At 42.7% G+C, this 21957-nt stretch overlaps 2 protein-coding genes across 2 annotated transcripts in view; one reads left to right on the top strand and one right to left on the bottom strand.

Annotated features, from left to right (window-relative positions):
• Positions 1–15414, top strand: part of zgc:85777 (uncharacterized protein LOC405871 homolog) — a 40789-nt gene extending 25375 nt beyond the window's left edge. Inside the window, 7 exon segments of the mRNA XM_029658801.2 lie at positions 5123–5252; positions 5929–6035; positions 9636–9803; positions 10359–10532; positions 11558–11719; positions 12431–12581; positions 14798–15414. Of these exon segments, the coding sequence (XP_029514661.2) occupies positions 5123–5252; positions 5929–6035; positions 9636–9803; positions 10359–10532; positions 11558–11719; positions 12431–12581; positions 14798–14888 (983 nt within the window). The 3' untranslated portion in view covers positions 14889–15414.
• A 62-nt stretch (positions 15415–15476) lies between these two features.
• LOC115128706 (BET1 homolog) lies at positions 15477–18663 on the bottom strand. Its single transcript, XM_029658802.2, has 4 exons — positions 18495–18663; positions 18101–18207; positions 17951–18007; positions 15477–16304 (listed from the first exon to the last, which is right to left on the bottom strand). Exons 1-4 carry the CDS (start codon positions 18511–18513, stop codon positions 16149–16151), a joined length of 339 nt encoding a protein of 112 aa, XP_029514662.1. The 5' UTR covers positions 18514–18663; the 3' UTR covers positions 15477–16148.
• Positions 18664–21957: the final 3294 nt, after the last annotated feature.

Below are 21957 nucleotides of genomic sequence, written 5' to 3'. Positions count from 1 at the left end.
GTGGCCTGCTGGAGGTCATTTTGCAGGGCTCTGGCAGTGCTCCTCCTGCTCCTCCTTGCACAAAGGCGGAGGTAGCGGTCCTGCTACTGGGTTGTTGCCCTCCTACGGCCTCCTCCACGTCTCCTGGTGTACTGGCCTGTCTCCTGGTAGCGCCTCCATGCTCTGGACGCTGACAGACACAGCAAACCTTCTTGCCACAGCTCGCATTGATGTCCCATCCTGGATGAGCTGCACTACCTGAGCCACTTGTGTGGGTTGTAGACTCCGTCTCATGCTACCACTAGAGTGAAAGCACCGCCAGCATTCAAAAGTGACCAAAAAATCAGCCAGGAAGCATAGGAACTGAGAAGTGGTCTGTGGTCACCACCTGCAGAACCACTCCTTTATTGGGGGTGTCTTGCTAATTGCCTATAATTTCCACCTGTTGTCTATTCCATTTGCACAACAGCATGTGAAATTTATTGTCAATCAGTGTTGCTTCCTAAGTGGACAGTTTGATTTCACAGAAGTGTGATTGACTTGGAGTTACATTGTGTTGTTTAAGTGTTCCCTTTATTTTTTTGAGCAGTATATATATAATGTTAAGCCACGCCTCCTTGCCTGTGCAACATTTCCTCATCTCCCACTCCTTCTTATGCAAATATACCCAATGCTTCTCCCTCTTTTTCTCCTGCCCTGCTACAGAGTCCAAGGTGGTAAAGGAGCTCCTTAAACTTGACCCCAAAAAAACATCTGGGTCAGAGGGTTTATACCCTTTCTTCTTTAAGGTTGCTGCCCCTATCATCGCCAAGCCTATCTCCAACCTTTTACCCTGTCTCTCCTTTCTGGGAGGTTTCCATTGCTTGGAAGGCAGCCACTGTTCGTCCTTTATTTAAAGGGGAGATCAAGCTGATCCTAACTGTTATAGGCCTATTTCTATTTTGCCCTGTTACTCAAAAGTGTTGGTAACACTTGTCAATTATCAACTGACTGGCTTTCTTGATGTGTATAGTATTCTTTCGGGTATGCAATCTGGTTTCCGCTCAGTTTATTGATGTGTCAGTGCAACCTTAAAGGTCCTCGATGATTTCACCATTGCCCTTGATTCTAAGCAATGTTGTGCTGCTATTTTTATTGACTTTGCCAAAGCTTTCGATACAGTAGACCGTTCCATTCTTGTGGGCTGGTTAAGGAGTATTGGTGTCTCTGATGGGTCTTTGGCCTGATTTGCTAACTACCTCTCAAAGAGTGCAGTGTATGAAGTCAAGATATGCTGTCTCAGCCACTGCCTGTCACCAAGGGAGTACCCGAAAGCTCGATCCTAAGCCCCATGCTCTTCTCAATTTACATCAACAGCATAGCTCAGGCAGCTCTCTCATCCATTTATATGCCGATGATAGTATTATACTCAGCTGGTCCCTCTTCGGATTTTGTGTTAAATGCTCTACAAAAAAGCATTCTTAGTGTCCAGCAAGCTTTCTCTGCCCTTTAACCTTGTTCTGAACACCTCCAAAACAAATGTCATGTGGTGTGGTAAGAAGAATGCCCTTCTCCCCACAGGTGTGATTACTACCGCTGAGGGTTTAGAGCTTGAGGTAAGTCACCTCATACAAGTCCTTGGGAGTATGGCTAGACAGTACACTGTCCTTCTCTCAGCACATATCAAAGCTGCAGACTAAAGTTAAATCTAGACTTGGTTTCCACTATCGTAATCGGTCCTTTTTCACCCCAGCTGCCAAACTAACCGTGATTCAGATGACCATCCTACCCATGCTAGATTACGGAGACGTAATTTATAGATCGGCAGGTAAGGGTGCTCTTGAGCGGCTAGATGTTCTTTACCAATCGGCCATCAGATTTGCCACCAATGCTCCTTTATAGGACACATCACTGCACTCTATACTCTGTAAACTGGTCATCTTTGTATACCCGTCGCAAGACCCACTGGTTGATGCTTATTTGTAAAAACCCTCTCAGGCCTCACTCCCCCATATCTGAGATATCTACTGCAGCCCTCATCCTCCACATACAACACCCGTTCTGCCAGTCACATTCTGTTAAAGGTCCCCAAAGCACAAACATCCCTGGGTCACTCCTCTTTTCAGTTCGCTGCAGTTAGCGACTTGAACGAGCTGCAACAAACTGGACAGTTTTATCTCAGTCTCTTCATTCAAAGACTCAATCATGGACACTCTTACTGACAGTTGTGGCTGCTTTGTGTGATGTATTGTTGTCTCTACCTACTTGCCCTTTGTGCTGTTGTCTGTGCCCAATAATGTTTGTAGCATGTTTTGTGCTGCTACCATGTTGTCATGTTGTGTTTCTACAATGCTGTGTTGTCATGTGTCGCTGCCTTGCTAATTTGTTGTCTTAGGTCTCTCTTTATGTAGTGTTGTTGTCTCTCTTGTCGTGATGTGTGTGTTGTATTGTGGCAGACCAGGAGGTTGGGTGAAAACGTTTACACAGATCAGACACGGACAAAGTATGATTTGCTCAGTTTCAAACCCTTGTATATAGCCTCGTTATTGTTATGTAATTTTCTTGTTACTTTTTTTTATTTATTTTTTTACTTTTATTTTTTTACTTTAGTTTATTTTGTAAATATTTTCTTAACTCTATTTCTTGAACTGCATTGTTGGTTAAGGGCTTGTAAGTAAGCATTTCATGGTAAGGTCTACACCTGTTGTATTCGGCACGTGACTAATACAATTTGATTTGATGTAGATCTTATGAAGGGCTTAGGAAGGCTTAATTAAGCCCTTAATGTTGTTTGTTTTAGGTGGGTCATTGTTGTACTATGGTGGGACCCCGTCCTGTAAAAACATACGTGTAAGGATATCTATGGCTGGCAGTGATTTTGTTTGCTTTCCTTCGCTCCACTATCGCGTGGGGCTGTTTTGCTAAAACTCAGTCGCACCTCTGTCTATAAGGTCCACAGGGTTCCAGGCCTGTCACACATTTATCTCCACACAGCTGTGCCTGTTTCCTCTAGTTTTTCCTCTGGTTTTTGGCACCTATGTTCAGTGTTTTCCTTGTCCTGCCACAGTTTTCGCCCCGGCTGCAATATTCTGAGAGCCATTTGGCAGGTGACTCTGACCCTTCTGGCTAGAGAGACTAGAACTCTCTGGTGTCAATGTTCTTGTTGTTATTCATCCTTGTCATCATTAGTGTCTGTCTTTTTATCCCGTGTCTGATGGTTAGTCACGCTTTGTGGTGTTCATAACTAACATGATAAAATCTGAAAAAAGGTTTCAGAATATTATCTTCCCATTGAATTACTGTCTGGTTCCATTCGGCAGATTAGAGCTAGTTGATTAATGTAAATTGTCCAATTTGACATTCAAGTGAGAAGTAAATAAATCATTTCTAATGTATTCTATTTTCTGTGTCACCTTAGTGCTGCTTTTGGAGTGTGACTTGGACATGAAGTGTAGAAAATGCTAATATAGGAGATATTGACTTGCATTGGATTTGTGCCACAAAAGCTAAAAAGTTTACATTTGGAGACAGTGGCTAGGTAAACTAAAAGCATGGATTGCTGTCTTACCATGTCTTACCATGTCCATAGACTGCTTACAGGGTAAGGAAACCAATATGTCATGTTTTAATGTGGAACACTATCCCTTTAAGAGGGTGTTTAAGTTTCAAGTTTTAATGTCACACGTACAGTGAATTGCCTTTCTTGCAAACTCAAAACCCAACAATGCAATAATCAATAACAATGTAATACTAGAAAAAAACACGAGAAATAAGAATAGGAAATATGAAATACGCAATTAAGTAAGCATACTATATAAAGGAAATGTTTAAAAAGTCCATTCCAATACCATATTTACATGTGCAGGGATACTGGAGTGATGGAGGTAGATATGTGTAAGGGGACTAGGCAACAGGATATAAGAACAGAGTAGCAGCAGCTTGTATGTGAGTGGGTGTGTAGAGTCAGTATAAATGTATGTGCATATTATGTGTGAGTGAGCAAATGATGGAATCAGTGTTTGTGTGTGTGTTGGAGTGACAGTGTGTGTAAGTGTGTAGGGTCAGGTTAACTCAGATAGTCCGTGTGGCTATTTTGTTAGCTATTTATCAGTTGTATTGCTTGGGGATACAAGCTGTTCAAGAGCCTGTTGGTGTCAGACTTGATACACCGGTACCTCTTGCCATGCGGCAGCAGAGAAAATCTATGGCCTGGGTGGTTGGAGTCTTTGATTTTCCAGGCCTTCTTTTCACACCGACTGATATAGATGTCCTGGATGGCAGGGAGCTCGGCCCCAGTGATTTACTGGACTGTCCCCACAACCCTCTGTAGCGCAATGCCATCAAGGACAGTGTTATTGCCTTACTAAGCAGTGATGCAGCCAGTCAACATGCTCTTAATGGTACGACTGTAGAACCTTTCGCCAAACTTCACACCTTCTTCCCGACTGTGCGTGTGTGTTTGGACCATTTTAAGTCTAGCGATTTGGACACAGAGGAACTTGAAGCTGTCTACCTGCTCCGCTGCCGCCCTGTGGATGGGGACGTGCTCGCCCCCCGTTTCCTCTAGTCCACAATCAGGTCCTTGGTCTTGCTGACGTTGAGGGAGAGGTTGTTGCTCTGGCACCGCACTGCCAGGTCACTGACCTCCCTGTATGCTGACTCAGGCCTATCACTTTGTGTCGTCAGAGAACTTGGTAATGGTGTTGTAGTCGTGCATAGCCACACAGTTGTGGGTGAACAGGGAGTACAGGAGGGAACTAAGCGCACCCCCCTGTGGGGCCTCTGTGTTAAGGGTCAGAGTGGCGGAGGTGATGCTGCCTACCCTCACGAGCTAGGGTCGGCCCATCAGGAAGTCCAGGATCCAGTTGCAAAGGGTCCTAAGCTTGGTGATGAGCTTGGAGGGGTTTTGAACGCTGAGCTATAGTCAAATGAACAGCATTCTCATGCAGGTATTACTCTTATCTAGGTGGGTGAGGGCAGTGTGGAGAGCAATTGAGATTGCATCATCTATGGATCTGTTGGGGTGGTATACAAATTGGAGTGGGTCTAGGGGGGATGGGATGGTGGAGTTAATGTATGCCATAACCAGCCTCTCAAAGCACTTCATGATTACAGAAGTGAGTGCTACAGGGTGGTAGTAATTGTGTTTATGTGTTCTGTGCAGAGTATGGAGGCCTGGGTCTGGACTTCAGCTACAGTATAGCCGTGTCAGAGGAGCTGGGTAACATCCGCTGTGGAGGCATCCCCATGGCCATCGGAGTCCAGACTGATATGGCCACACCTGCCCTGGCCAGGTAATGTATATGCACCCATCTGGCCCATAGACATGTTATTTTCATTATGAGCCAATCAAGCAAGTCATTTCATTTTTATTTTGTATAATATTTTAATAGAGGAAAGTAAAGACATACAATCAATTGCACAATCACATAGCTTTTTCCCTTTGGCACCCCCCCCCTTTGTCTCCCACCCCACCCTTCCCAATGTAATTTTATTTCTAAACTGCATAAATTAGTCTCTGATTCCCACTGACACACACATACACACACACACAAGAAACATTTGTAAAGTCAAGCTTTTTTGAAGACTTGGAGACAACCCACTCTTCTGACATCTCCGCTTCAATATGCACACCAACAAACCAAAACCAGGACTTAGTGGCTTCTACAAGTAATACTTGACAGATGTTTAAATACTTCAGAATATATTGTGTTGATGATGAGTCAAGACGCTGTATGTATGCTATTCATTATACATAGCAAAATAAGTGCAAGGTTTTGGCAACTAAGCCCTTTTTCTACTTGCCCAGGGTCAGATGAATTCCATTGTTATGTTTCTATGTGCAGTTTGAAAGAAGCTAACTAGCGTTAGCTCAATGACTGGAAGTCTAACAGAGCAGTTACTTGATCAGCTCTTTAACCACATTGTCTCTGTGTGTTGTGACACTGTGCTAAATGGCATATACTGTAGGTTTGGCTCTACAGAGCTGAAGAAGGAGTTTCTGCTGCCCTCCATAATGGGAGACAAAGTGGCCTGTCTGGGAGTGAGTGAAGTCGGAGCCGGCTCAGATGTTGCTAGTACGTTGCCTTCATTTAGTATCCCACCAGTATTTTATCATAGCCTAACTTCTTCTCATCCCTAAAGCAGATTCTCAGTAAACACTCAACCAATCTGGGACGGAAAAGGAGGCTCAATATATTTCTAATGTGGGGGACATCAGAGCACCAGCATGATTAAAACACTCTTAATGGCAAATGATAGCATGAAAATAACAAATATATATACATATATTTTCTCCCTTGTTTCATCTTGTTCAAAGCAGGAAGAAAATGCATGCTTATCTGTGCACCTACACTGATTTGGAGAATAAAGAATGATTTCTGTTCTGTTTAGAGTAATATCACCACAGGCTCTAATCGGGCACCAATCAATTGTTAATCTATACTAGGGTTCCCCAACTGGCGGGCACGCGTGTGATTTCATTTGTCCCCCCAAGTTTATTGAGCATGAAAAATATATATATATATATTTTTTTTTATTGTTGGACAAAGAAGAAAGAACAGCAATTTGGTTCCAAGTGCAATTAATTTTGGAAATCTGTTCCAAAGTATTCCCACGCAAAATAGAGAGAGACTTTTAGTATCGTAGTGTATGTGGTCACCTGCTCGTCAAACATCTCATTCTAAAATCATGGGCATTAATATGGAGTTGGTCCCCCCTTTGCTGCTGTAACAGCCTCAACTCTTCTGGGAAGGCTTTCCACTAGATGTTGGAACATTGCTGCTGTAACAGCCTCCACTCTTCTGGGAAGGCTTTCCACTAGATGTTGGAACATTGCTGTGGGGACTTGCTTCCATTCAGCTGCAAGAGCATTAGTGAGGTCGAGCACTGATGTTGGGCACTGATGTTGGGCGATTAGGCCTGACTTGCGGTCTGCGTTCCAATTCATCCCATGGGTGTTGAGGTCAGGGCTCTGTTCAGGCCCGTCAAGTTCTTCAACTACGATCTCAACTAACCATTTCTGTATGGACCTCGCTTTGTGCCTGGGGGCATTGTCATGCTGAAACAGGAAAGCGCCTTCCCCAAACTGTTGCCACAAAGTTGGAAGCACAGAATCATCTAGAATGTCAATGTATGCTATAGAGTTAACATGTCCCTTCACTGGAATTAAGGGGCCTAGCCTGAACCATGAAAAACAGCCTCAGATCATTATTCCTCCTCCACCAAACTTTACAGTTGGCACTATGCATTGGGGCAGGTAGCCTGGCAATCTGTCAAACCCAGATTTGTCTGTCGGACTGCCAAATAGGGGAAGCGTGATTCATCCCTCCAGAGAACACGTTTCCACTGCTCCAGAGTCCAATGGCGGCGAGCATTACACCGCTCCAGCCGACGCTTGGCATTGCGCATGGTGATCTTAGGCTTGTGTGCGGCTGCTCAACCATGGAAACCCATTTAATGACGCTCCTGACTAACAGTTCTTATGCTGACATTGCCTCCAGAGGCAGTTTGGAACTCAGTAGTAAGTATTGCAGCAGCAGTTAAAGTTGTCAGGGGAAGCTCTAGCAGGGCAGAAATTTGACAAACTGACTTGTTGGAAAGGTGGCATCCTATGACGATGCCACGTTACAAATCACTGAGCTCTTCAGTAAGGCCATTCTACTGCCAATGTTTGTCTATGGAGATTGCATGGCTGTGTGCTTGACTTTATACACCTGTCAGCAACAGGTGTGGCTGAAGTAGCGAATCCACTAATTTGAAGGGGTGTCCACATACTTTTGTGCATATATAGTGTATATGTGATCATATACAAATGTAAGCAGGGTTTGAAATGTTTTAGTCAAATATTAAATATGTTTGGGCTTCTTGCTGTCAATTTGCAGTCTACAAAATATTTGTAATTATATTCTGGCACGCTGACCATCCGCTCAAGAAGAAATCTTCCCGCGGTTGAATCTACATTGAACAAACATATAAATGCAACATACAACAATTTCAACCATTTTACTGAGTTACAGTTCATATGAGGAAATCAGTCAATTGAAATACATTCATTAGGCCCTAATCTATGGATTTCACATGACTGAGCAAGTGCACAGCCATGGGTGTGTCTGGGAGGGCATAGGCCCACCCACTGGAGAGCCAGGCCCAGCCAATCAGAATGCGTTTTTCCCCACAAAAGGGCTTTATTACAGACAGACAGAAATACTTCTCAGTTTCATCAGATGTCCGAGTGGCTGGTCTCAGATGATCCTGCAGGTGAAGAATCCGATGGGGAGGTCCTGGGCTGGCGTGGCTACACGTGGTCTGTGGTTGTGAAGCCTGATGGGGAGGTCCTGGGCTTGCATGGCTACACGTGGTCTGTGGTTGTGAAGCCTGATGTGGAGGTCCTGGGCTTGCATGGCTACACGTGGTCTGTGGTTGTGAAGCCTGATGTGGAGGTCCTGGGCTTGCATGGCTACACGTGGTCTGCGGTTGTGAAGCCTGATGTGGAGGTCCTGGGCTTGCATGGCTACACGTGGTCTGTGGTTGTGAAGCCTGATGGGGAGGTCCTGGGCTTGCATGGCTACACGTGGTCTGTGGTTGTGAAGCCTGATGGGGAGGTCCTGGGCTTGCATGGCTACACGTGGTCTGTGGTTGTGAAGCCTGATGTGGAGGTCCTGGGCTTGCATGGCTACACGTGGTCTGCGGTTGTGAAGCCTGATGTGGAGGTCCTGGGCTTGCATGGCTACACGTGGTCTGTGGTTGTGAAGCCTGATGGGGAGGTCCTGGGCTTGCATGGCTACACGTGGTCTGTGGTTGTGAAGCCTGATGGGGAGGTCCTGGGCTTGCATGGCTACACGTGGTCTGTGGTTGTGAAGCCTGATGGGGAGGTCCTGGGCTTGCATGGCTACACGTGGTCTGTGGTTGTGAAGCCTGATGTGGAGGTCCTGGGCTTGCATGGCTACACGTGGTCTGTGGTTGTGAAGCCTGATGTGGGAGGTCCTGGGCTTGCATGGCTACACGTGGTCTGTGGTTGTGAAGCCTGATGGGGAGGTCCTGGGCTTGCATGGCTACACGTGGTCTGTGGTTGTGAAGCCTGATGTGGAGGTCCTGGGCTTGCATGGCTACATGTGGTCTGCAGTTGTGAGGCCGGTTAGGCGTACTGCCAAATTCTCTAAAACGATGTTGGTGGCAGCTTATGGTAGAGAAATTAACATTCAATTCTCTGGCAACAACTCTGGTGGACATTCCTGCAGTCCTGCAAATTGCGTGTTCCCTCAAAATGTAGACATCTGTGGCATTGTGTTGTGTGACAAAACTGCACATTTTAGTGTGTCCTTTTATTGTACCCAGCACAAGGTACACCTGTGTAATGATCATGCTGTTTAATCAGCTTCTTGATATGCCACACCGGGCAGGTGGATGGATTATCTTGGCAAAGGAGAAATGCTCACTAAGAGGGATGTAAACAAACTTGCGCACAACATTTGAGATAAATACCCTTTTTGTGCGTTTGGAACATTTCTGGATATTTTTTATACTTTAGATCTGTCCTCATGGAAATTGTATCTCTTAACTACAGTAGTGTTCCCCATAGTGTGATTCCTTTTGGGCTGTTTGTTAAGACATGAGTGGGCCACAGTTGTTTGGAAAAGGTTGTTCTATAGAACAAGTCATATTTTTTTCTCTCTCAGCCATCAAGACGAACGCTGTGCGTGAAGGGGATGAGTATGTGGTGAACGGTGGTAAGATGTGGACCACTAACGGCACCCAGGCTGACTGGATGTGTCTCCTGGCCAACACCAGTGACGGTCCGTCTCACAAGAACAAGTCCCTCATCTGTCTGCCTATGAACTCTCCTGGTGAGACACAATTATATATACTTAGTCTACAAAAACTCTCCAATCGCCAATAGCTTCATCTACAGTTATTGACCTTATGTTCTGAAATTGAAAGCGGGCTATTGTTGAGGGCCAAATCCTAATTTGAGATTCTGTTAGAATTTGTGCTAAGCTCCCATTTTAAGGTTTAAGTGCCTTGCTCAAGGGCACATCGACTTTTCACCTAGTCGGCTCTGGGATTCGACCAAAGCCGCCTTTCTGTTACTGGCCGAATGCTCTTAACCGCTAGGCTACCTGCTGCTCTCCATCTCACATCGATACATGCATTAAGCCGATCTCAAGTTGGGATCTATCAAGTATAGATGATTACATTTATATTCACATTTTAGTAATACCTCTGATTACTCACAACATTTTCAGTGTTCTGTGCAGAAGCCAATGTCCAAGATCAAGGGATTATTATAATCTCCAGACTGTGTTATAATTTGTTAAGACTCCATTAGGGAGCTACAGGATGGCCTCTGGTATCCCAGCCAAGACACACATGATGACGCCTCTCTTTGCTGTCCCTCACAGGGGTTCACATCGCCCGCAAGATCGACAAGATGGGGATGTGGTCCTCTGACACAGCAGAGGTCTTCTTCGATGACGTGCGCGTGCCTTGCAAGAACCTCATTGGTCAGGAGGGGATGGGCTTCACTTATCAAATGCTTCAATTCCAGGAAGAGAGACTTTGGGCGTGTGGCAACAGTAAGCACACCTCTCCTATTCCGTCCTGTTCCCTTCCTCTCTCCCTCGCCCAAAGAATTTCTGTAGCTCAAAGACCTGAAACACATTTTGTTTTTTTTATCATGAGTCATTCAAAGGGGTTTCTGCATGTCAGCCAGTGTAAATAAAAGGTCTTTAGCAAATAAATAAGATGGAATATCTCATTGATGGTGACGGGAAGTTCTTGAAAGCTTCCTGCTTGTTATATCCCAGTTAATTTAGTCTGGGCTTGATAACAGTCAGTCTGAGTAGGTTGTTAGCCTTTTTGGTATTTTTGTTGTTGTAATTTTATTAGGATCCCCATTAGCTGTTGCAAAAGCAGCAGCTACTCTTCCTGGGATCGTCACACAAACACACACACAGATACACATACCCACACTGATGAATCACTATATGACTCCATCAACTTGTATCATCCATCCACTTCCAAGTTAAACTAGTGATACCCTTTGAGGTGCAAAAAAAAAGGACATGAACTTCCCCACACAGTAAATAGTTCACAGCCCCTTCCCGTTTCCACCCTCTGTAACACAAACGACAAGCAGCATCTATATAGAGCCATTTCTCTGCCACGGCATGAAAAGTTGCACGTGCAGTTCGGAATCAGAAAGCTCTTTGTTAACGTAGCAGTGGATACGATCACACACAACTTCAAATGCAGCTCATGCAAGTAAACAAACACATATTCAGATGGTCATCTCAGATGTTATCATAGATTGATTGATTACCTAGCAAGCCAGCCATCCAAGGTAAACTATCACAAATAGAGCTAGATAAAGCCAGAAGAATAATATACTTGTGAAACATAAGTATAGCCATCAGTCTTGCATGTTTTCATGGTCATCACTCACTCACTGTTGAGTTTGTCAAGGTCCAGACTTTAGCTTTAGCTATCCTGCTACTACAGAGCTTGTTGGTATGGGGTTGCGTAGTTACACATAACTCGAACTTGACGTTTGCTTGTAAAACAAAATAATTCTCTATACTGCCGTTTATTTCCCCTTCAGTTCTAACCATGATGGACAACATCATCCAGGAGACCATTCAGTACACCAGACAGAGGAAGATCTTCAAGATGCCTGTTCTCTACCACCAGTCAGTCCACTTCAGACTGGCTGAGCTGGAGACAGAGATCGAGCTGCTGCGTTCCCTCCTCCATCGCTCCACAGGTGGGTCTACTCAAGATAAGATCATGTCTGCATCCCAAATGTCACTCCATTCCCTATGTGGTGCATTACTTTTCACCAGGGCCCAAAGAGAAATGTTCCCATATTTTCTATTATTTTGGCAGAAACAGTAGTGTGTAATTCCAGTAGTTAGCTGCAACGCTGCATGGCAAAAAAAAGTAACTAACACTAAAAACAATACGAAGATTAGAATTTAGAACTAGCTACTGCAAAATGTAGTTAAGTTACTAGTTGAACTACATGTAGTTCACTACTCTCCAACACTGCCAGATAAATACAATCAGTTAAGTGCAGCCTATGTATGATTCATAATAATAAACTGTAAACTTTCAAATCTAGGCCAGTAACACAACACATCATCTAATAATGGTCATTGTCAGGAGACTGGACACATCTGGCTGTTGGCCGGGTTCCATGGCCTTTGAGGGGTTTTAACTAATGCTCAACCACTTTACCAGACAGTAGCTTCAATGCACTAGTGCAGCTGTTAACTGCTTCATTAGATAGGGACTAGAGGCATCTGTTTGGCACAAATAGACACTGTCCACGTCCCAATTCTCCCATTCCCTCCTCTGAACTGATCTGACATTAAAGATCAATGACAATAATATCAGTAAGTAATATCAGTTTAGGACTTGAGTGAAACACGTCCTAAATCTTGGCATCAACCTCTTCCCTGTCTCCCATTTCCAGCTCTGTACATCAAGGGCAACGATGTGACTAAGCTGGCGTCCATGGCTAAGCTGAAGGCAGGCCGTCTATCCAGGGAGGTGGGGGACAGCTGCCTGCAGTACTGGGGAGGGATGGGCTTCACAAGCGATGTCCTGGTCAGCAGGTTTTACAGGTGAGTGGAGAAGAAGAAACTCCTAAAAGGAGGTTCAGGTCAGCAGCTTAGTTCCTTTCAATGATGTTTATTGCAGATGTGTTTTGGAGCAAGCTCCTTCGTTAAAGCACTGAATAAACTCTGCGACACATTGTGAAGGTTACAAGTTCTGCTTATAAACGTGTCATGAACATTACTAAATATTTAGTTTGCTAACTATTCATGAACTTTATATAATGTATATTTTATCATTCATTCATATATTTATTAATGTATAAAATATACTTAACAAAAAATGTAAACGCAACATGCAACAATTTCAAAGATTTTACTGAGTTACAGTTCATATAATGAAATCAGTCAATTGAAATAAATTCATTAGGCCCTAATCTATGGATTTCATATGACTGGGAATACAGATATGCATCTGTTGGTCACAGATACCTTCTTTTTTTTAAGGTAGGGGTGTTGATCAGAAAACCAGTCAGTATCTGCTGTGACCACCGTTTTCCTCATGCAGCGCGACACATCTCCTTCACATAGAGTTGATCAGGCTGTTGATTGTGGAATGTTGTCCTACTCCTCTTAAATGGCTGTGCGAAGTTGCTGGATATTGGTGGGAACTGGAACGCACTATTGTACACGTCGTTCCAGAGCATCCCAAACATGCTTAATGAGTGACATGTCTGGTGAGTATACAGGCAATGGAAGAACTGGGACATTTTCAGCTTCCAGTAATTGTGTACAGATCCTTGCGACATGGGGACGTGCATTATCATGCTGAAACGTGAGGTGATGGGGGCAGATGAATGGCATGACAACGGGCCTCAGGATCTCATCACAGTATCTCTGTGCATTCAAATTGCCATTGATAAAATGCAATTGTGTTCGTTGTCCATAGCTTAGGCCTTCCCATGCCATAACCACACAGCCACCATGGGGCATTCTGTTTACAACGTTGACATCAGCAAACCGCTCATCCACACAACACCATACACGTGGTCTGCATTTGTGAGGCCTGTGGAACGTACTGCCAAATTCTCTAAAACGACATTGAAGGCGGCTTATGGTAGAGAAATGAACATTAAATGATATGGCAACAACTCTGGTGGACATTCCTGCAGTCAGCATGCCAATTGCATGCTCCCTCAAAACGTGAGACATCTGTGGCATCGTGTTGTGACAAAACTGCACATTTTAGTGGCCTTTTATTGTTCCCAGCACAAGGTGCAACTGTTTAATGATCATGCTGTTTAATCAGCTTCTTGATATGGCACACCTGTCAGGTGGACAGATTATCTTTGCAAAGGAGAAATGCTCACTAACAGGGATGTAAACAAATTTGTGCACAAAGTTTGAAAGAAATAAGCTTTTTGTGCGTATGGAACATTTCTGGGATCTTTTATTTCAGCTCACGAAACACCGGACCAACACTTTACATGTTGCGTTTATAGTTTTGTTTAGTGTATTATAAGGAGATGTGCAAATAAAGTATTAGCAAACTCAAAAGGAGTTTATTTAACCCACTGGTATATATGTTGTCCTTTCACTGATCAGATGATGCCATTCTTACAGTAGTAGTACACTAATCAACCACGGTTGATACTACTGTAGTCTAATTACAGTGACACCCAGTGGCGTGGCAAATGAAGACATTAGATGGTCTGCATCCCAAATGGCTCCCTATTAGTCCACTACTTTGGCCAGAGCCTGATGGGCCCTGCTTAAAAGTAGTGAACTATATAGGGAATAGGGTGCTATTTGAGACATATTGTGATCTGGCATCTGGGGGTCAAAGGGCAGGTCTTAATGCCACTATAGGTCAGTTAAAAGTTCTCTGTTTCATCACATCCACAGAACCTTGCTATATACAAATACTATGTATATGCAGATGGATAGTTTAAGGAGGATATTCATGTACGGTAAGTTCATAGCCAGTTGAGCTTCCATTTGAGTCAATACAGTTATGCAACGGTGCTGTTTTTTCACTGCAAAGAGTTGACTTTCAATACTAGTTAATTCCACAAACATTCTGGATATTCAGATTGGTAATTTTGCTCAAGAAATTAAACCTAATTCAAGCATCTAATCAGAAACGAGTCCCTATTGTCGCACAAAATTCATGTGGCTTTCATGGTTTTTAAGAATGCGGCCGAGGTAATAGCTGTCATTGAATGAGCTCAGTGTTCATTTGTCGATTTTGCGCTTTTCTTTTTTGTCTTGTTTAAATACTTAAGAGACGCCAGGTTACTGTCCATTGGAGGAGGCGCTGATGAGGTCATGCTGTCGATCATCTGCAAGTACATGGACACCCTACCCAAGAAGTGATGTCACAGTGCCAGTATGGCTTTCCCTTGTGCTGCACCTCAATCCAGAACATTGTTCCCATTCCTATGCTTCTCTATAATGACTGGATAGGTGGAAGTGATACCTCTTAGTTTATGCCATATTGCTTACACCTATCCAGTCCATGAAGGGGAGTTCCAGAAGGAACAGAACCATTTTCTGGAATTTAATGAACACATCAGAATTGCAGTTTAAGATTTTAATTTGTTAATCAATTTAACCGCTGTGTTGCACTTACCTTATGAAAATGCATGTACTGTACTACAGTGCCAGTCAGGAATGTTTTTCAAATAGTGCCTCCATGTTTCCATTCTGGGGAAACATGCCTAAGATTTTGTTCCATTATGACAATTGAAAACTGCGGTCCTACAGTAGTTGTGAGTTTGTTTGTGTATTGTGGAGAGGATTTGTAATCAATGTCTAAGATCAAGTTTTTGTAGATAGTCTTAGAAATACAATGAATAGTATGTACTGTGGTGTAAAATAAATGAAGCGCTATATACCTCAATCTTTTGTGACTTCTTGAAAAACAATTGTTGAGAAAAGAATCAAACTCTCTGGAGCGTCAAATCCAAAACATCCATGTTTATTTACATATAAAACATTTGACATCAGTTAATGGGAGAACAGTGTGCAGTGGAGATGAACAGTCTCTGTAGATGGGACAGGAAATGTTTGAAGTGAGCGCACACCCTCATTTATTCCTCAAAACAAAAACAAGATGTTTGTTTATAGTGGAACTCAATTGTTGGACACTATTGATCAAATGTTAAATCAGTCTCACATTGGATCAAGCAACCTCTGACAGCGAACCCAATTACAATCTTTTTTCACTATTCAGCTCTGAAAAATGTGATTGGGGGAAAAAGATCAGAATTGGGCTGCCTGTGTAACACATGTTACTGCTTAGCCTTGCCAGATTTGTTGATGCAATAGATCACTCATCCTGTACATCATCTTATATGCATCATCGTTAAGGGACTCTGTATGAAAGTGTTACATTACAAACGTATGGCAGTGTCTACTCATTCCATCAGGGTTGTCTCAAATTAACAGACATTTTTTATTATTCCCTATTGCACATTGTCATTGATGATTTGGGGGGAGGCTTCTCAAACATTAAGCACATTCTTAGTCTCATTGTCATCATCCTGGTCTTCTGATGCAGAGGGGCACGCATGGCACAGACTGGGAAAGGAAACACGAGGCAGGGAGGGAAAAGCCGGGGCCTCCTGTAACACATCACCTCAGTTTGATAAACCAGTAAAGGATGGTGAAGACCAAGAAGCAGAAGAACAGCATGTAGCACAGGAGCTTGGTCTGGCTTCCCCTGGAAAGCTGCTTCACTCTCCCTATGGTGGCCCCCAGCAAACCTCCCGTTGAGTCAAAGTCTGAGTCCTGTTAGTAGGAAAAATAACAAAACAATACATCCAGTGACATGTTTTGCCATCCTGATTTGAATTGCTCTGAAATGTGTAATAAGGTAAATCCATTTGAATTCAATCACTTTGACAGCATCCTTTATGAATCGAACGAACCCTTCCATACATATTTGCCCGTTGTAGAAGTGCTCAGAAAGTGACTTTGGACCTGAGTGCCAAAACATTCAAGCGCTAAGAGTGCTAAAAGTTATATTTTGCATAACATGAAACAGCCATGTCTTCATCACTGGAAAATATAATTGGTTGAGAAACAGGGTTATCAAACAATTTTTTACATTTCCTGAAAAAAAAGTTTAATGTAATTTAACCTTAAACGTCAATTATCTAAACTCCAATTCCCCCCCCCCCTTCATATTAGCATATGCTGTAGCTTAGACCCTATTTTACATCTCAGGTTGTGTGTTGTTCCAGCCATTGGTTGAGACAACATGCTCTACAGGCTGGGTGTCATGTTTTGGCTTATAAAATGTCCACAAATCAGGGAATGTTGACTTGAATGGGAATATATGTTTGAAATGATACTGTCAAAGCTCCATAGGAAACCGATTCAAATCATAGAAATATAAATAATAGAGTAGACATGACCATTTAAGTTAACACATCGACAGTGGGTGGACCGACGGCCATCTTTGTGGTAGTAATTAGAAGTTGATATGGCACCCACTCTGTATTCAAGAGCATGTGTCAACTGATGGCGGGCGTACAACACAAAAACCTCAGATGTAAAGTAGGGTCTAAGCTACAACATGTGCGAATATGAAAGAGTTTACATTTTTTGATATAATTGACATTAAAAGTTAATAACACTTCCATTTTTTAAATATTTGTATAAATAATTAAGTAGTTTCACAAACCTGTTTATACACTTAAATTGCAGCACACTCAACTTTATCTTTTGCAGTGATGAAGACATGGATGTCTCATGATAGTATGGTGGGGTATGCAAAATGGGTCAACTTTTGAATGCCAAAACATTCAGGTCCAAAAAGTTACTTTCTGAGCACTTCTACAATGGGCAAAATATATGGAAGGTTTTGTTCAACTCTAAAGGGATGCTGTCAAAAAGTGATTGAAAAAAAAAAGTGATTGAACTCATATGTTTTTTTTTACTGTTGAGCAATATTGTGACCTGTTATGGATGCCAACTAAGCTTTTAATGGATTGTGCTATCTGGTAGAAGAGGGTATAGATAAAGGAGATTTGTGTGAATGCTTCTTGAGTTGAGTAATTATGTAGAGTAACCTATAGGCTTGGGTAATATTTGGGGAGACCTCTTCTCGTTTTGCGTCTTTAATGACAATCGTTCCACTGTGCAATTTGTGTTTATTTACAATATTATACAGTAGTCACATTCTCATTAAATAATGTGGCAAAAATAAGCATTAGTTCATTAATTTAGACACTGATACAGCCTAACTGATAAAACTGCACAGTTTTGATTTGTCAAGTTCGAATAGTCTTGCACATCACCATATATCGTCTTGTATTTCACGATATATCGTTAATGTTAAATACCACAATCTTAAATGTAATCATATAGCTAGCTATGGGGCCAAACCCTAGTAGCCTATATACGCATGACTGAACATGTCACTTGCTTACCATATCGTCCAACATGTTTTTCTGGTATTTCACTTCTGTTCCGATATCTATTGACAGCTGTAGCAAGACAAACATTACATAGTGTTACCAAAGGAATGAATAACAACAGGAGACAGTTACTGGAGAACTCTGTGAACACGAAATACTAACATGCTTCAAGGCGCTGACTTTGGCTCTCAGACCCTCTTGTAAGTGTTCATTTTCCTCTTCGTACGCGCTGTATCCACTGGCCACATAATTTTCAGGTCCTCCTTCGCCTGTGACACAATGAACAAACCCAATAAGCTGACTGGGTCGCTAACTAAAAATAAACGTATTTCGTTAGCAAACGTCACCTATCTATGAAGGCCTGTAGGTAACATGATTATCAAGCTAAGACAGTTCGGTAGTTATAGATAATGCTGCCCTGATGTAGTAAAGTTAGCTAGATACAGAGGCTTTATTTCGTTCAAATGTATACTGTTAGCTAGCTAACCAGACTGCTACCTTTAGCTATTGAATGAACGTCCTCTATTTAAAACTGGGGTGGGGGCATGAGTCTTACCCAAACCTGCTCGTCTCATTTTGATTTATTCAATAAAAATATCCTAACTGTGACACTTAGGTGATAATGTGTATCAAAGCAGTGGTGTTGTTGATGTAGATAGCTAGCTAGCAACACGAATTCAGCAGAAAAGGAAACGCCACGACATCGTACGGAAACCTGATAAGACAAATGTTTACATGGATGACTCCGCCCACTCACCGCCTGGGTCAAGTTACTTCGAGGTTTTGGTTACATTTTGAATAGCTAGCTCAACTCACCCCAGGGCAATGGCAACAAAAAAATCGAATTAATTGCCATCGCCAATCAATAGTTCATCACAGGGAGTGCAGCGGATTTCATTTCAAATGAACAATGGGGCATCATAGGCTGCGTTTAGAAAGGCAGCTCAATTCGGTCTATGTTTCAGTAATTGTTTTTTTTGACTAATCCGATCATATTTCAAAAAGCTCTGATGTGAAAAGATCTGATGTGATTGCTCAAAATACCAATTAGTGGAAAAAATATCAGAGTTGGGCTGCCTGTGTTAACACAGCCATAGGTAAGCTTACAAAACCCAAAGATGTGTAATAAGCATGGTGATTACAACCATTCCAGGTTGCTGCCATTGATCATACAAAATATAAAATCACCTGTACACTCATGATTAGTCTGCTTGGCAATTTGGCAAACAGAACAAAGATAACTTTAATAGGCTATACAGCAAGTTTCAAAGTATTTGTTTTCTACCTCCCCCATCTCCCTCATAATGGGGGCATGCAATACCAAAGAGGAAAGTAATGTCCGTTCTTGGCAATATGATCTGTAACTGTGGCGTAAAGGCATGATGACAGATGAGGAAGTATTAGCCCATTTCCTCCTATAATCCTCTCCTGATTAATATCACATTTAGAGTTCCACTATCCAACTATGGGGCTCCCCCTTCCATTAGTAAGGGATGACATGAAGTGGAGAGAGCATGTAACAGAGGGCATGTAATTACATGCGTAAACCTCAAAGGACGGGAAGGCATGTACTAGGCTACATATTGAAGGACAAACAAACACTGCTGAAGAAGACATTATTATCTTTCCTCTGATTCTAGAGTACCGAGATAGTGAATTGGTGATATATAATTGAAATGCCGTAAAATATTCTAGGTGTAGCGAGGAAAATAATGTATAATAGGTTGATACTTGAAGATTTAGGATGCGGTCCAACACTTAAAAGACACACCCTCATTCACTTACCCTCGCCTTATGCCCTTGGGGGAATCCCCGTCGCCATCTTGGAGGGTGGTCCAAATGATTAGCCAAACAAGGGAAGTTTGCAACACAAGCCCCTCAGCCCTCGTGTTTAGTCGGCTTTGCGTGTATACAATTTGTATACAATTATGTTCACTCCGGGGCCTGAAACTCCCCATAATTCAATTCGTGACGACTGTACATACGCTAAGAAAAGTCTGCGAAAACTTAAAAACAACATCAATGGAGAAGTCAACATACAAGTGTAAGTCAAAACGAATGCAAATAAGTTAGAAATTCTGCTACTAATGCACATGACGGCACAAACAGTCTCGTAATAAAAAGTAAATATGTTTTTGTTTGGTTATCTTTTGGAAATTGTAGAAATAAAATATTTTTATTCTTCAGAAGTTCCAGCTAGGCAAGCTAGGTGTATAATAATAATTATATACTTAATATAAGTAAACATGCACTCATAATTAACTGTAGCACATATAAAGCACCAACAAGCTACAGGTGGCTGAAAACACAATCATCTTGGGATGAATAAGTTTAATTTCCGGCCAAGGGTGGTCCATTTAAAAATCATTCCTTCCTCCCTCGCCTCTTGCCCTGAAAGTGTATACTCGTCAGACGTCTTCAGAAGTGTCCACTTAATTTGAGGGCTGAGGGGATAAGGTGTGTCTTTTAAGTGTTTGAAGGCAATTCTCCCGCGTTAGCAGGACGTACAGTGCATTCGGAAAGTATTCAGACCCCTTCTATTTTTGCAAATGTATTATAAATAAAAACTAAAATATCACAGTTACGAACTGTAAGTATTCAGACCCTTTACGCAGTACTTTATTGAAGCACCTTTCGCAGTGATTACAGCCCTCAAGTCTTTTTGCTCAGTTTGGCCCGGCGGTTAGCTCTTGGAAAAGTCTTGGTGGTTCCAAACTTCTTCCATTTAAGAATGATGGAGGCCACTGTGTTCTTGGGGACTTTCAATGCTGCAGACATTTTTTGGTATCCTTCCCTAGATCTGTGCCTCGACACAATCCTGTCTCTGAGCTCCACAGACAATTCCTTCGACCTCATGGCTTGGTTTTTGCTCTGACATGCACTGTCAACTGTGGGACCTTATATAGACAGCTGTGTGCCTTTCCAAATTGAATTGAATTTACCACAGGTGGACTCCAATAAAGTTGTAGAAACATCTCAAGGATGATCAACGTAAACAGGATGCACCTGAGCTCAATTTCAAGTCTCATAGCAAAGGGTCTGAATAGTTCTGTAAATAAGGTATTTCTGTTTTTTATTTTTAGTAAATTAGCAAACATTTCTAAAAACCTGTTTTTGCCTTGTCACGATTGGGTATTGTGTGTAGATTGAGGGGGAAAAAACAATTCAATCAATTTTAAAATAAGGCTGTAACGTAACAAAATGTGGAAAAAGGGAAGGGGTCTGAATACTTTCCGAATGCTTTGTATGTGAGCACACTCGTTCAGTTCGCCTAGATGAGTTCAGCATCTAGGCGAACTCAGCCTTTACAGGCACTTCCCAACAATGCAGAGAGAAAGAAAATATAGAAATAATAGAAAAGTAAAACATGTAATAATACACAATGAGTAATGATAACTTTGATATATACATGGGGTACAGGAAGGGCAGGCCTTCTTCCAGGTGCGATGACAACGGAGCATATGGTCATGGACTGAGAACTGCCACTACAACCTCTTGGGTGGGGAATAAGGGGAGTTGATAACCCAGAGCACACTCGAAGCGTGACATACCTGACGAGGTGTTGGTTAGGGTGTTGTGGGCAGTCCCATCTGGTTGGCCCGTTCGGTCTGGCCGTTGATCTGGGGGTGATATCCAGATGAAAGACTGACATTGATACCCAGTGCTGAACAGAAGGATCTCCATACCTGGGATATGAACTGGGAGGACTCCTGTCGGAAATGATGTCAGTAGGAATGCCAGGCAGACGAAACACATGGGACACCAGCAGGTCCGCAGTCTCCCTAGAGGACGGAAGCTTGGAGAGGGGAATGAAGTGAGCTGCTTTGGAAAATCTGTAAATGATGGTGAGGATGACTGAGTTACCGTTGGATGGGGGAAGGCCAGTGACAAAGTCCAGAGCTATGTGTGACCAGAGGTGACTGGGTATGGGAAGAGGGCAAAGCAGGCCGGTTTAGTGGAGGTCTTATTGCAGGCACAAACATCTCTCTCCATGGTGGACCACCAAAAGCGCTGATGAA

This window comes from Oncorhynchus nerka, linkage group LG4 (assembly GCF_034236695.1).
Source record: "Oncorhynchus nerka isolate Pitt River linkage group LG4, Oner_Uvic_2.0, whole genome shotgun sequence".
Classification (NCBI taxonomy): domain Eukaryota; kingdom Metazoa; phylum Chordata; class Actinopteri; order Salmoniformes; family Salmonidae; genus Oncorhynchus; species Oncorhynchus nerka.
This window is presented reverse-complemented; position numbering and strand designations above follow the sequence as displayed.

Coding starts and splice junctions, on each gene's coding strand:
- LOC115128706 (XM_029658802.2), bottom strand. Junction 18,008..18,100: donor AAGTCAGCGCCTTGAAGCAT/GTTAGTATTTCG, acceptor GTCTTGCTACAG/CTGTCAATAGATATCGGAAC. Junction 16,305..17,950: donor AAAACATGTTGGACGATATG/GTAAGCAAGTGA, acceptor TCCTACTAACAG/GACTCAGACTTTGACTCAAC.